This window comes from Carcharodon carcharias, chromosome 8 (genome assembly GCF_017639515.1).
Source record: "Carcharodon carcharias isolate sCarCar2 chromosome 8, sCarCar2.pri, whole genome shotgun sequence".
Lineage (NCBI taxonomy): Eukaryota > Metazoa > Chordata > Chondrichthyes > Lamniformes > Lamnidae > Carcharodon > Carcharodon carcharias.
The window spans coordinates 93,554,959-93,571,286 of record NC_054474.1 but is presented as its reverse complement, the minus strand read 5'-3'; the positions used below and the strand labels follow the sequence as shown (position 1 = coordinate 93,571,286).

General features: G+C 42.1%; 1 protein-coding gene across 1 annotated transcript in view; it reads left to right on the top strand.

Moving 5' to 3' along the window:
- Window positions 1-16,328, top strand: part of rnf145a (ring finger protein 145a) — a 116,119-nt gene that overhangs the window by 84,538 nt on the left and 15,253 nt on the right. Inside the window, exons 4-7 of the mRNA XM_041193622.1 lie at window positions 6,668-6,903; window positions 12,455-12,630; window positions 13,207-13,347; window positions 14,078-14,260. Coding sequence (XP_041049556.1) covers window positions 6,668-6,903; window positions 12,455-12,630; window positions 13,207-13,347; window positions 14,078-14,260 — 736 coding nt within the window. The remainder of the gene's footprint in view (window positions 1-6,667; window positions 6,904-12,454; window positions 12,631-13,206; window positions 13,348-14,077; window positions 14,261-16,328) is intronic.

Sequence of the window (16,328 nt, the reverse complement as noted above, 5' to 3'; positions counted from 1 at the left end):
CAACCAGCTCAACCAGTAGTAGTGCTACCAGGCAACTCTTGGTTGTGGATATTAAAGCCCTCCACCCAGTGTACATTCTGTGCCTTTGCTGCCCTCAGTTCTCTTTTCAAGTGGTGTTCAGCATGGAGGAGTACTGATTCATCAGCTGAGAGGAAGTGGTAAATGGTAATCAGTATTTCATAGTCAATGTTGAGGGCTCCTAGGGCAACTCCCTCCTGACTGTATACCACTGTGCCACCACCTCTGGTGGGTCTGAGATGCTGGTGGTGTGGAATATAACTAGGTGGTGTGATGGAGGAGCCAGGGACATTGGCTGTGAGGTATGATTCGGTGGGTATGGCTATTCAGACTGTTGCTTAACTCGTCTGTGGGACTTTGCAGGGTGTGCTTTGTTGTCATTTCTGATGTCTAGGTTAGTGTAGGTCCCTCCAGTTTTATTCTTTTTCGACATTTCTGTAATATTTTGGTACAACTGAGTAGCTTGCTAGGCCATTTTAGAGGGCAGCTAAGAGTCAGTCATATTGCTGAGAGTCTGTAGTGGGCCAGACCAGATGAGGATGGCAGAGTTCCTTCCCAAAAGGCCATGAGTGAACTAGATAGGCTTTTAGGACAATCTGGTAGTTTCATGGTCATCATTACTGAGACTAGTTTTTAATTCCGGTTTGATTGATTTAATTGCATTTAAATTACACCAGCTGCCATGGAATGTGAACTTGACTCCCCAGTGCATTCATCAGGACCCCTGAATTACCAGTTCAGTGACATTACCACTATGTCACCATCCCAGAGATTGAAAATAAAAGCATTTTTAACACCCACTTTTATAAAATGCCTTTACTTGCATTTTTCTACCTTTAACTGCATCTGCCTCCTATTGCGACTCAATCTCTTCAAATTTGAAGTAATCTGTTCTCATCTGTCATGCCCAACCTGCAGCTCTTACCTGCCCAACTTCAGGGCTGGGCTTCACTGGTTGTAACGATGGCTTCTTTGGTTCATGTTGCTCTTGTTTTGGGTTCTGGATGGAAATCTGCTTCTGCTCAGGACAAATTCCATTCCTTTGTTTCTGGTTTTCACTTGAGACATTACAGTCATTAACAACAGCTTGCATTTATATAACACCTTTAACATAGAAACACATCACAAGACGGTGCAAAGGTGTGATCAGAAGAAAAATGGATGCTGAGCCAGGAGAGGACATATTAGGAGGGGAAACAAAATCCTTAAAGGAGCAGAGGGAAGTGAAGAGGTTTTAGGAAAAGAATTCCACAGAGTGTGGCCTAGGCTGCTGAATGTATAACTGCAAATGGTCGTGTGTAGACAGTGGGCGATGCCCATGGCCAGAGTCAGAGGAATGGTTAATTTGTAAGGGGTGGGGTGAGGGTGGAGTGTGTTTAGAGAGCTAAGGGACAAGGTCCAAGTATTTAAAGACAGGGGTGCAGATTTTATATTTAAATAAGTGGTGGTTGCTGGGGACCCATGAAGGCCAGCATGGATGAGAAAGAAAATAATTGGAATCATTGAGTCTGAAGATGACAAAGGCTTGGCTGAAGATTTCAGCAGCAGCTGGATTGAAGTAGGATTGTTGAGTGGCAAACAGCATTTTCAGAGTGTCAGGAAAAAATTCCACCAGAGGAGCAGAAACTGAGCCATCGATATTGGAATGTACATAGTCTAGCAGGAAATATTCTGTACAAAGTGGTAGCTAAAATGAGGTGAAACCTGGAAACACCAAAGGAAAAATTTGGTCTGAAGACAAATGAATTTCTATTCAAAACCCAACAGAGCAGCAACGTGAGCCCAAGAAGCCAATGTTACACACAGTAAAGTGCAACCCTGAAGTTGAACAGGTAACAGCAGCAGATGAGGTTGGGCATAATAGACTGGAACAGATTACTTCAAACTTTGAAGAGGGGTCAGGTCGGAAGTAGATACACTTCCATGTAGGAAAATGTGAACAAATGCATTTTTTAAAAATTCATTCATGGGATGTGGGCTTTGCTGGCTGGGCCAGCATTTATTGCCCATCCCTAGTTACCCTTGAGAAGTTGGCGATGAGCTGCATTCTTGAACTGCTGCAGTAAATGTGGTATAGGTACACCCACAGTGCTGTTAGGAAGGAAGTTCCAGGATTTTGACCCAGCGACAGTGAAGAAATGGTGATATATTTCCAAGTCAGGATAGTGAGTGACTTGGAGGGGAACTTCCAGGTGGTGGTATTCCCATCTATCTGCTACCCTTGTCCTTCTAGATGGTAGCGGGCATGGGTTTGGAAGGAAAAACTCAGCAGGTCTGGCAGCATCGGCGGAGAAGAAAAGAGTTGACGTTTCGAGTCCTCATGACCCTTCGACAGAACTTGCGTTCGAGTCCAAGAAAGAGTTGAAATATATATTTCAACTCTTTCTTGGACTCGAACGCAAGTTCTGTCGAAGGGTCATGAGGACTCGAAACGTCAACTCTTTTCTTCTCCGCCGATGCTGCCAGACCTGCTGAGTTTTTCCAGGTAATTCTGTTTTTGTTTTGGATTTCCAGCATCCGCAGTTTTTTTGTTTTTATCTATGGGTTTGGAAGGTGCTGACGAAGGAGCTTTGGTGAATTCCTGCGTGCAACTTGTAGATGGTACACACTGCTGCTACTGTGCATTGGTGGTGGAGGGAGTGAATGTTTGTGCATGTGGTGCCAATCAAGAGGACTGCTTTGTCCTGGATGATGACAAGCTCCTTGAGTGTTGTGGGAACTGCACTAATCCAGGCAAATGGGGAGTATTTCATCACATTCCTGACTTGTGCTTTGTAGATGGTGGACAGGCTTTGGGGAATCAGGAGGTGAGTTACTCGTCACACAATTCCTAGCCTTTGACTTGCTCTTGTAGCCACAGTATTTATATGGTTAGTCCGTTTCAGTTTCTGGTCAACGGTAATCCCCAGGGTGTTGATAGTGGGGGATTCAGAGATGGTAACGCCATTTAACAATAAGGGACGACGGTTGGATTCTCTCTTGTTGGAAATGGTCATTGCCTGACACTTGTGTGGTGCGAATGTTACTTGCTACTTGTCAGCCCAAGCCTGGATATTGTTCAGATCTTGCCGCATTTGGACATGGACTGCTTCATTATCTGAGGAGTTGCAAATGGTGCTGAACATTGTGCAAAAATCAGCGAAGGTCCCCACTCCTGACCTTCTGAAGGAAGGAAGGGCATTAATGAAGCAGCTGAAGATGGTTGGGCCGAGGACACTGCCCTGAGGAACTCCTGCAGTGATATCCTGGAGCTGAGATGACTGACCTCCAACAACTACAACTATCTTGCTTTGTGGCTAGGTTCCATATAGCCGAGTAGATACCAGTGTTGTAGCTGTACTGGAACAGCTTGGCCAGGTTAAATATTTAGTTTGCAACTATAACAGTAGATGCACTTCTTGGCATGATTTTTGAAGAGCACGAGTCAATCGGCATGTTGCTATGCAAGCTATTAAAGGCAGTGACACTATTAGATAAGACTATAAGAAAGCAACTAGGATCCTTTGTTTTATATCAATAGACAAAGGATACACAAGGAAGGGGGTAAAGTTGAACTGTACAGGATTCTGAATAGTGGAGCAGGCTCCTGGGGCCGAATGGCCAGCTCCCCCTATTTCTGATGTTCCAGTGTTCTGGGTTACTATTGAAGTATTGTGTATAGTTGTTAATTGAAGCATAATGGGAAATGTTTAAAAACACTGGAAAAGATGCATAATAGATTCACATGTACATTGCTAGGCATGAAGGATTATAGTTGTCAAAAGAAGCCTGAGAAATTATGACTTTATTTGCTTGAATTGTGAAGGTTTGAGGGGACATGACAGGTCCCTAGGATTGTGAAAGGTTATGATTGGATAAGTGGAGATTGTTTCCTCTGAGTTGTGAGATAACAATGAAAAAGCAGATCTCCAAGATTTAAAAAAGCTTAGGTGGCTGGAAAACATTATTTCCACAGGGGGTAGTTAGAGCATGGAATTCTCTGCCACAAACTCTTGTTTAAGCAGAGTCCATAAAGTCTTTTGAAGAGAATTTAGTAGTTGCTTGAAAAAGCAATAACACAGGAAGTGAATAGTAGAGTAGGATCAAACTAGGGGGAAATGCTAGCATAGTGTTGATGGGGTCAAACAGTCTGTAGCTGTGTTTTTACCTTCTGTGATTTAGTAGAAATATTTTGGTGTGCTTGTCAGAAGAATTGGGAACCAAATTTTCCTGTATAAACTTGAGATGTATTGCTGTCCACCTTTTGTCCAACAAAGATCTGTCTTAGAAAAAGCTTGCAATATTTGACAGGTTAGCCGTTTCAAATGAACAGTCAAGGCCACTGTTCACCAGTATGGTCATTTGATTGTTCCAAATCTTTTAAAAATATCCAACTAATGGTAGTTCTGCCATACTACAAAATAAATGTATACTTTTGTCTGTGTGTGTGAGAATATGTAATTTTCAGTGATAACCAACATGTTTTAAAAATGGTGCATTATTGCAGGTTGTTTTTACTCTTGTCATGTCCTCTTCATGACCAAGAGTGTGATCAGAGACTTTCTCAGGAACTCTGAATTTAATTTGAAGAAAAGCACTAACAAAATTCCTCGAAACCATGTTGTTTATTGACCTGGAACAAAATGCTTTTACTCATCACCAGAAGATGGGCTGCCTAAAATTAGGAACTTCAAGGATTCAAATTTCTAAACTATTTTTCTCTGGTAGAGCACATTAAAACAGGATTCTGCAGTTCCTTATGTCTGGTGGTATTTTGGAGTTTCTACTTAAGTTGCCAAATCTTGGCTCTTTCACTGTTGCACAGTAAGCTTATCCAGTGAATATCTGAGGCATCAAATAGTAATGGGGAGTGGATGTTACAGATGCCTCCATGTCCCTGAACTCGGAGGGGGAAATCATGAAGGGCTCTTGATAACTATTTAGAGCCAACTGTTGGAATTGCTTTGGTGTAGGTGCCTGGTGAGAAAAGGACAGGGCTCAGCCCTCATGTCTCCACAGTTGGAAGCTTGCTGAGTTTCACTGGCAAAATTCACACTTGAATCTTGACCACATGGATGAAGATAGGTCTTCACAATGCCAGGAAATTGAACTATTTTACTTGGGTGACATAATTACAGCTGTCTTTCTCAAAGAAGGGGAATTACTTTGGGCAGGAAATGCTTTGAATCACTGTTAAAATTTAAGGAGGATGGTTTTGAAAGTGTTGTCACAAAACTGCATTTGAGTTATTGGTTGGATTTCATAAATCTAATAATGTTTGTATTTCGGTTGAAACTTTCTGATCTGTAAGTTTTGTCTGCTCCTATGTAATTACTAACACTCAAATAAAAATGGAAAAATATCTATGTCTGAACAACTTGTTCCTACCTACCTCATTGCATTAAATGAGAAGTATGAACTGTTATTCTTCATTCTGCTGTATTACTGCAATGCTAAGATCATTAAGGAATATTACAAAGCTGGAAACAGGTAAGATTAATGGAGCAAAAAGGTCACCAACCTGAAACTTTAACTCTGTTTCTCTCTACACAGATGTTGCCTAACCTGTTGAGTTTTTCCCCAGCATTTTCTGTTTTATTTAAGATTAAACTCATGGTTGTAGTGAATTTCCATCGGTTGCATGTCCCTTGCAGTTTTCTCTCTGCCAAGAGTTTTTCATAGCTTAGCAGAAATATTCATTCTGTCCTTGACAGGATAGTTATTGCCATTTTAGATGGCCTCTTCTGGAGGCCAATTTGTTAAAGATGTTGTGCAGCAATAATTGAATGGTCTCATTCAGTTTTCAGGCTCTTTAGTTTGTTGACTTTGATTTTGATAGCAATAGGAATATGATGATTGGTTTCGGCAACCATTGGAAACTTTACGATCGCCCCCACTTCAGCTTACTATCCATTGTCCTCTGCTTGAAAATCCACATGCATGGACTTCAGGTGAAGACTGTCCTCTGCAAAACCCCTTCACAGCATGCAATGCAATAGCTATGATATGAACTTTGATGTTGGACCTTTTGACCAACTAATCTTGGATACATAAACCATAATCTGCATTATAATTATAGCATTATATGTCTTTTATCATCTTTAGTATGGCTGCGCTGACAAAAACATAAAGAGAGAACTTGTGTCAAAACGTTGTAATTTTTATGTATCTGCATTAAACCATGTCTTCACATATGCTGTAACAACATTCAAAATATTTTGCAACATATTGTAGAAAAGCTCACCCTTGGTTTAATGGTAACTGCATCACTTCTATGGTACACAGAAGGCCATGGGTTGGAACCATGGTTTGGGTTGTATCAGTTGTTCTAAGTTGGGATACAACAATCGGACTTTTTTTCTGTACTAGGGAAAGGAAGATTAGTCCTCATGTGATCATATGCAGTTACTCGTGCTGAAAACTGCCTACCTGTGGACATCAGGCAAGAACAGGATAGCTTGTCCACAGCACTAAACTCTTACATGGAGAATTCCCCTTGGGCAAGATATTGAGGGGTGTCCATGAATAAGTTGTGGCCTTCAGGAGAGGAGGCAACGTAATGTTAACTTCAGCTTGCTATTCTGCCAGCTAACCTAAGTTGTAGTGTGATGTAACCTTGTTTTGAGTGGATCTGTCCATTTGCATTGATTCTTTGTTGTGTTTATTATAGGGCAGTTGGTGGTGTGCACACTTTGCTCCTTTGTCATGAAGACTAAACAGATCTGGCTATTTTCTGCCCATCTGCTCCCTTTACTGGCACGGTTCTGCATGGTTCCTGTGGAAATGCTCGTAATTATCAACAGGTTTGCCATGATTTTCACGGCACTGGAAGTGCTTTATTTCCTGGCCTCTAACCTGTTAGTACCATACAAGCTGGCCAAATCAGCATACAGGGAACTGGTGCAGGTAAGAGAAAGCAACCAGACAAATTGAGTGTTAAACATGTTGCACCCTCCCTCTCTTTCCTACTTCACCACCGCCTGCCGCCTCCCCCCACCACCCGCCCCCCCCCAAACTCCACCCCTTCTCCCCACCATCCCTTCCAATCCCAAATTCTTCCTCTCTGTCTCTGTTTCTTCACTGTTAACAGGGGCCCTGCTCTGAGTATTCCAGTTACACCTGTTCCTCTCCAGTGTTAGTGTGGAGCATTTTCCCTCTGATGTCATCCAGTCAGTGTCCATTTGTCTGCCTAAAATATTTGTTTCTTTACTGAGTGTGGATTGCTTTTAGCCATTCTTGTTGTAAGCTAAATGATTGTTGTCCTGGTCCCAACTGTACCTCCCTGTATTGGTCTGAGTTGGGTTGTGCATGACTTCCCTTGCCAAAACTCAGCACAAGTTCTCATCTTAAATTACAACAGATTTTGAAGTTTCTGAAGCATCTTACAAGCACCTTAATTGCTACGGTCTAAAATTTGACTTGTTAACTGTTGCATAGTGTGATGTTGACCCCCACCTTGTTTATTTTTCTTTTGCCTTTCTGTTTGGGGGTTGCCCTCTCATGTGATGTATTGCAATTTAATGCAAAAATTCCTGAAGTAAACTTTTTTAAAGACGAATTTGACCAATGGTTGTTAACACTTTGGGCAGTGATTTTTTTTTTTAAATGCTCTGAAAATTTATTTTGCCATGGCCTTAAGGCTGCTCCAGTACTTGGTATGGAAGTGGCAAGTGCTGATAAAAGGTTTAAGGAAAAGTTGGCCCAGAATTTGTTGTGAAAATAACAATGAGTTAAATATGCATACTGTTACTAGTGTGTAAACTGCCAAGCAATTTGTAGTGGTGTAGAGATGTGCCTTGAGCTCCAAATTGGCACAGGTTGCTGGATGATTTCCATGGCTCTGATGTTGGCCTCATTGACTTACCCTGTTTGTAGAATAAATGTGAATTAAACTCACAACAGAAATTACTTAACAGGTGCGGAACTTTTTTAATGGCAACATTTAGGTTCATGCAATGTCACTCAACTTCTCTGGCCTAGAAAAGGAACAGTTGAAACTGAGGAGTGTTACTGTAGAGATTTAAAGATTTTTAAAATTTAAATTAATGTTTTTTATTACTTTTCATTTCTGTCTCATTCTTTTCCGTGTCTTAATTCAATCTTGCTTTATCTCTCTCTTTCTCCCCCTACATCTGATCTGACTTTAATTCACCGTATTTCCTTCTCTGTCATTCCTATTCTTTTTCTATCCTTAGTTAAGGCGTAGAACTATTGGTCTCATCATTCAGCTGTTATCAGTTGAACTCCTAGAAGTTGGCAGCACAAAATTCTTTTGAGCTGAATGGTGAGAAAAAGCCATCTCAGTGGAGTATATGAGAAATGTCTGGCGCCAGCAAATTCTTGGTCACTGAGTATTTGGGCATTCAATGAAATCTAGTGTATGGATAGTGGCTTCTCATGTGATTAATGAACAATTAACTCCATACTTGCCCAAATACAGACGCGGCATTTTTTTCTTAATACATTCTTTAAGAATTTGTTAAGATCTTTTGGCAGGTGACTCCGCCTCATGCCATTTTTTCTCCATTAAATTTATAAATTCTGTGCTTTTCATGGAAGTGGGTGTCTGTTGGATGATGAAGCACTTTTGTATGTGCTGCTCTGTCAGCATCTATTATATTAGAAGCTGTAAACGCACCTTCCTCTCCTCTGCCATAACAAGATGTTCTAATCACAATCTCAGAGAAGCATCCCCTGTTGCATGACTATCAAAAAAATAGAATGGTTACATCACGGAGGGAGGTCATTCGGCCTCATGTCTGTGCTGGCTCTCTGCAAGAGCAGTTCACCTGGTGCCACTCCCTGCCTTCTCCCTATAGCCCTGCAATTTTTTTTTCTCTTCAGATAATGGTCCAATTGTATAAATGCTTCCATTTCCTGTTCTATTTAAAAACAAAAAAACTGCGGATGCTGGAAATCCAAAACAAAAACAGAATTACCTGGAAAAACTCAGCAGGTCTGGCAGCATTGGCGGAGAAGAATAGAGTTGACGTTTCGAGTCCTGATGACCCTTCAACAGAGTTGAGTGAATCTTAGGAAAGGGGTGAAGTATGAGCTGGTTTAAAGGCGGGGGGTGGGAGAGAAGTTGGGGGGGGGAGAAGTGGGGGGGCGGTGGTGTGGTTGTAGGGACAAGCAAGCAGTGATAGGAGCAGATAATCAAAAGATGTCACAGGCAAAAGAACACAGAGGTGTTGAAGTTGGTGATATTATCTAAACGAATGTGCTAATTAAGAATGGATGGCAGGACAGTCAAGGTACAGCTCTAGTGGGGCTTGGCCTAAATAGCCAAGTGGTTATGGTACTGGGTTTGTAACCCCAAGATCAAGAGTTCAAATCTCACAATGGCAAACAATGAAACAATGTAACTTCATCTGAAACAGACGGAAACGGGTTTGTACTCGAAAGAGTTACAGCTCTAGTGGGGGTGGGGTGGAAAGGCTAGCAGGGCATAAAAGATTTAGAAATAATGGAAATAGGTGGGAAAAGAAAAATTTATTGGAAAAAACAAAAGGAAGGGGGAAGAAACAGAAAGGGGGTAGGGATGGGGGAGGGAGCTCAAGATCTAAAGTTGTTGAATTCAATATTCAGTCCAGAAGGCTGTAAAGTGCCTAGTCGGAAGTTGAGGTGCTGTTCCTCTAGTTTGCGTTGGGCTTCACTGGAACAATGCAACAAACCAAGGACAGACATGTGGGCAAGAGAGCAGGTTGGAGTGTTAAAATGGCAAGCGACAGGGAGGTTTGGGTCATTCTTGCGGACAGACTGCAGGTGTTCTGCAAAGCAGTCGCCCAGTTTACGTTTGGTCTCTCCAATGTAGAGGAGACCGCATTGGGAGCAACGAATGCAGTATACTAAGTTGGGGGAAATGCAAGTGAAATGCGTCTTCACTTGAAAGGAGTGTTTGGGCCCTTGGACGGTGAGGAGAGAGGAAGTGAAGGGACAGGTGTTTCATCTTTTGCGTGAGCATGGGGAGATACCATAGCTGGGGGTTGAGGAGTAGGGGGTGATGGAGGAGTGGACCAGGGTGTCCCGAAGGGAACAATCCCTACGGAATGCCACCGGGGGGGTGAAGGGAAGATGTGTTTGGTGGTGGCATCATGCTGGAGTTGGCGGAAATGGCGGAGGATGATCCTTTGAATGCGGAGGCTGGTGGGGTGATAAGTGAGGACAAGGGGACCCATAGCCACACCTTTTATTTGGAGGAAGTGAGAGGAGTTGAAAGAGAAATTGTTCAGTGTGAGAACAATTTCAGCCAGACAGAGGAGAGTAGTGGTGGATGGGGATTGTTCGGGCCTCTGTTCGAGGAAGAAGCTAAGGGCCCTCAGACTATCCTGGTGGGGGATGGAGGTGTAAAGGGATTGGACATCCATGGTGAAGAGGAAGCGGTTGGGGCCAGGGAACTGGAAATTGTTGATGTGCCGTAAGGTGTCAGAGGAATCACGGATGTAGGTGGGAAGGGACTGGACAAGGGGAGAGAGAAAGGAGTCAAGATAACGAGAAATGAGTTCCGTGGGGCAGGAGCAAGCTGACACGATCGGCCTACCGGGACATTTCTGTTTGTGGATTTTGGGTAAGAGGTAGAAGCGGGCCATCCGAGGTTGGGGACTATCAGGTTGGAAGCTGTGGGAGGAAGATCTTCAGAGGAGATGAGGTCAGAGACAGTCCTGGAAACAATGGCTTGATGTTCAGTGGTGGGGTCATGATCCAGGGAGAGGTAGGAGGAAGTGTCTGCGAGTTGACGCTCAGCCTCTGCATGGGCCGCAGCTATGCCTGTCTCTTTATGGGGTATGTGGAACATTCCTTGTTCCAGTCCTACTCCGGCCCCCATCCACAATTCTTTCTCTGGTACATCGATGATTAATTCGGTTCTGCTTCATGCTCTTGTCGGGACTTGGAAAAATTTATTAATTTTGCTTCCAATCTCCACCCCTCCATCATTTTCACATGGTCTATCTCTGACACTTCCCTTCCCTTCCTTGACCTCTCTGTCTCAATCTCTGGTGATAGACTGTCCACCAATATCCATTACAAGCCTACCGACTTCCACAGCTACCTCGACTACAGCTCCTCACACCCCGCTTCCTGTAAGGACTCCATTCCATTCTCTCAGTTCCTTCGCCTCCGTCGCATCTGTTCTGATGATGCCACCTTCAAAAACAGTTCCTCTGACATGTCCTCCTCCTTCTTTAACAGAGGTTTTCCACCCATGGTAGTTGACAGGGCCCTCAACCGTGTCTGGCCCATCTCCGGCGCATCCGCCCTCACGCCTTCTCCTCCCTCCCAGAAACATGATAGGGTCCCCCTTGTCCTCACTTATCACCCCACCAGCCTCCGCATTCAAAGGATCATCCTCTGCCATTTCCTCCAACTGCAGCATGATGCCACCACCAAACACATCTTCCCTTCACCCCACCTGGTGGCATTCCGTAGGGATCGTTCCCTCCGGGACACCTTGGTCCACTCCTCCATCACCCCCTAGTCCTCAACCCCCAGCTATGGCACCTCCCCATGCTCACGCTTGCTGCATTGTTCCAGTGAAGCCCAACGCAAACTGGAGGAACAGCACCTCATCTTCCGACTAGGCACTTTATAGCTTTCCGGACTGAATATTGAATTCAACAACTTTAGATCTTCAACTCCCTCCTCCATCCCCACCCCCTTTCTGTTTCTTCCCCCTTCCTTTTGTTTTTTCCAATAATTTATATAGATATTTCTTTTCTCACCTATTTCCATTATTTTTAAATCTTCTATGCCGTGCTAGCCTTTCCACTGCTCCCCCACTAGAGCTGTACCTTGACTGTCCTGCCATCCATTCTTAATTAGCACATTCGCTTAGATAATATCACCAACTTCAACACCTCTGTGTTCTTTTGTCTGTGACATCTTTTGATTATCTGCTCCTATCACTGCTTGCTTGTCCCTACAACCACACCACCCCCCACAAACCAGCTTATATTTCATCCCTTTCCTACGATTCACTCAGTTCTGTTGAAGGGTCATGAGGACTCGAAACGTCAACTCTTTTCTTCTCCACCGATGCTGCCAGACCTGCTGAGTTTTTCCAGGTAATTCTGTTTTTGTCCTGTTCTGTTTATCCTTGTACTTGACCATTGAGTTATTACACATTATGTGCCCCTTAATGTGCTGGACCTACATTCATTATGGATTGTGTTGCCAAATGGATTTGCATATTTAACTGTTGTGCCAAAAGAGAGAAGAATACCGTAGTGTGTTGCCTTTGAAAACTTATTTTTATCAAGAGGTAACATGAGTGCTTCAATCCAACTGTGCTAACAATGTATCTTGAAAGCTAATTCATTTAAGTATGCATGTTTGCATATCTGACTCATGGCGTAAAACAGTTTGCATTCAGTTGTTATGTGTAGCAGTACCATGTCATTGGATTTGGATTACATGGAAAATGTATTTATACCTCCTTTCTCATCCCTTCCTTGGACAGGTAGTGGAAGTTTATGGGCTGTTGGCATTGGGAATGTCTCTCTGGAATCAGTTGGTTGTTCCTGTGCTGTTCATGGTTTTCTGGCTGGTCCTGTTTGCTCTACAGATATACTCTTACTTCAGTACACGTGATCACCCCACATCTCGTGAGAGACTGCTCTTCCTCTTTCTTACAAGGTATGATTTACTATTGCACTTAAGCTAGTAGTATTTCACCATTCAGCTTGGTCAGCAGAATTTCCATTAAGGGTAATGGTTGATTTAAGTTCTTCAACCATTTGGCAGTATTATTCAGTCTTGGGCTGTGTCTGCTGAGATCATTTCAGTGTTCTACTTTTAGGATTTTATCCATCATTGAGAGATAAGTATTGAGAATAGAAACTTAGTCGGGCTGCTGAGTTCTGACTGACCAATTTAGCAGTGTAAGAATGATGTTAACTATTGCTAATAATTGGGAGATGTTATCCCCTGCTTCCTGTTAGAAATACTACTTGGCAGTTGCCTGTAAACCAACATTGGAGCACATGGGAAGCTACCATATGATAGATGTTGGACCAGGCTTATGAATTCGGATACCGTCACCTATGTGCAGCCATTGGGAATAATAAGTTTAATTGGGAAGGAAGAGAGGCGATAAAACTGGTGCTTAGAAAAACATCTTTGCAGTCAGATTGTTGTATTACCAACAGGATTAATAAAGGTATATCTGACTTTCCTCTGAGTTACATCACTCAACTAACATTTCTATTGCAGTATTGCTGAATGTTGCAGCACTCCTTATTCTTTGCTCGGTCTCATGTTCACAATCTCCTTCATTACCCTGGGTGTTCTGACACTTTGCAAGTTCTACCTTCAAGGTTATGGAGCTTTCATGAACGACAATCTCATGCATAGGTAAGAAGCAATCCCTTACGTAGGCATGAAAAACAATGCAATGCACCTAAATTTAGACATAATATACTTAAATAAGCCTATATGTTTCTGAACAGTTCAAGTAAAGTTTAAACAGAGTAACAAATCTTTTCTAAATGGTGATAACTGCTCTGATTACAAGCCATCCATAATTGTCAGCATCGCTGTAAGCTATGAAATCTGATTTTAAAATATATAATTTTAGAAATAGCTTAGGTTCATTGGCCCTTTTGCATTTAGACCACCTGAAACAGTGTCTGACAACTCAAGAGCGCCTTTACAGCATGGTTCATTGTTTATTCCAAAACATCTAGGCGTCAAAATTAATCCCATTCTCTCAGCACATTAGTGGTAAAATTTCCTTGAGTTAGACTGATTGATGTTTTTAAAACAAGTACCAGTTGGAAGTCTTGGTGAAAGTTTGATATCTAGTGTGCCCATATAGAACATGTGTTATTGCTGACAGTAATGTAACTGCTGCATAATGTTTCAAAATGTTTCTTAAAAATTCAGCCTAATAGCAATTTTTTCAAAATTCCAATTAGTTTGTTTTGTGACATTATTTTAAGTGGTAAAGTCATGACGTTTTGATTTGCTCTAGTTAAAATCATCTTTCTTGTCTTAAGAATTTAGCAACTGTTTATAGAATGGGAAGCACAGCAGAGATCTATTACATTAATTGAGATTTTATTTTTTAATCATTTTTCCACAGAGGTATGACTGAAGGTATCACATTGCTGATTCTGGCAGTACAGACCGGCCTGATTGAATTACAGGTTGTGCATCGAGCTTTTCTGCTGAGCATCATTCTCTTTATCGTGGTAGCTTCCATCCTTCAGTCAATGTTAGAAATTGCTGACCCTATTGTTCTTGCACTTGGAGCGTCAAGAAACAAGTAAGATGATCTTAGGATCCTAATATTTTGTAGCCTAAGAGGAGGCACATTTGGTCCAGTGTACCTGTTCCTAATGCCTGAAGGAGCTATCTCCTTTGTTGTTTATCTAGTTGTTTAAACGCTGTTGTGGATTCTGTTTCCACTGCTCTGACGTGTTAACTGCAAGTTGTTCTGTTTTTGTTGTACCCTCCCTTTCCACCAATGGTTCAGTTATTTCCTAATACTACGATAGTATTTACAGCTAGAAACAGGCTATTCTCCCCACCAAGTCCCCATGCCTGTGTTTATGCTCCACACAAGCCTTCTTCCACCTCCTTTTAACCTCAACAGCGAATCTCTCGATTCCTTTCTCCCTCATTTGTTCATCCAGTTTTCCCCTTCTGTGTGTCTATGCTAGTCAGCTGGACTATTCCTTGCAGAAGGAAGTTCCATATTCTAACTCAAGTTGGATAAAGAAGTTACTTCTGAATTTGTTGTTGTCTTTATAATTAGCTATCTTATGGTCACTCGTTCTGGTCTGGTCTGGTTGACCGTACAATTTGAATTGCAGACTTGCCACTGCTTTTAAACTCAAGGAACAAGAAAGCTGCAGACTGCATTCTTGTCCTCTGGAGAGTCAATTACCCTTGCAACATATCTGTCCCACTTCTGAACCATCATGTTTGTTTGACTACTGATCAACATAAACTGTAGTTCCATGCTTAGCACTTCAAAAGAATGTGAGGTCTTGTTGAAACTATCTCAGATGCTAGTTGTTATCCTGCAGCTGGTTTGTGTGTTAGCTTTGGTGTCTCCAATGTGCTGACTAATCTGAAGTTAACACGTCACATGGAATGTCTTCCGCACAATCTGGGATGTTGCCAGCTCATCTGCTTTTTCCTGATTCTCTATTTTCCTGATTTACCTCCAACATTAGCATATCCTAATCAGGATAAGGGCCCCGTGATGTGATCAGCTTTTGACCTCATGTCTGCTGTCTGTGGATTTAAAGTGGTACATTTGAGATGATTTGCATGTTGGTTAATATTGCCAAACAAAAGATGTTAATTTTGCTCCTGTGTCCAATATCCTTAGACCATGCGCCACACCACCACCACCACCACCCCCATTCTCATCCCCACCACCACCTCTCAAAAGATTTGGTATCATGTGCATACTTCGAAATTATACTTCCAAGTCCAGAGCCCATATTGTTTAACTAAATGATGAACAGATGTAAATCAAGCATTGGTTTTTGTGGAACACCAGTTTCCTCCTATCGCCAGTCTGAGTGACCCTTTAACTCAACTCAGCCACCCATTTTTTTTTTTGTTATTTTAGCTGGTTTGGTATCCCTTCTGCAACATGTCCCCAACTCCATATGCCTGACCTTAGTCATAGGTTTACTGTACAGTACCCAAGAAGAAGGCCTTTTGAAATCCAAATATATTACACCTACGTACTGCTGTACTCTTGTTTATCCTTTCTGTTAACTTTTGCAAAGAATTGAATAAGGTGGGTCAAGCATGTCTGAAATCCATGCTGACTATTGTGTTTTAGTTTCTAAATGTCATTCGTTAATTTTCCTGCTACAGATGTTTAACTTTTTGACCTTTTGTTCCCTGGACTGTTCTATCTACCCTTTTACATATTGGGATCACATTTGCTAACTGTCAGTCCTCTGACATTATTCCCTTTCCTAATTTTTTTGGTATCTGTGTTATTGTGTTTCCCCTGCTCTGTAATTTATTGTTTAATATACAAGTATGCAATCTGAGCCTTGGGTTTTATACTCATTAAGTTTGATTAGATATCCCCTCCTTTTCTATTTTTAATGCCTTTATATCTTCTGTGATCTCTTCTAATGCTGTGCCCACCACAATAGTCTCCCTACTAAATACTGAGATGATGTAATTATTATTTCTGCCATTTTGCTGTCATCACCTATCAGTTTATCATGTGTATTCCTTAGTGGCCCTATCTTCTCTGGTCCCAAGGAATGCCCGTGGTTCCAGAATAGAGAAGGTGCTTGCTTTTGTGTTGATAATTACACTAACAATTTGTTTGTCATGGCTATGGGAACCTGCAG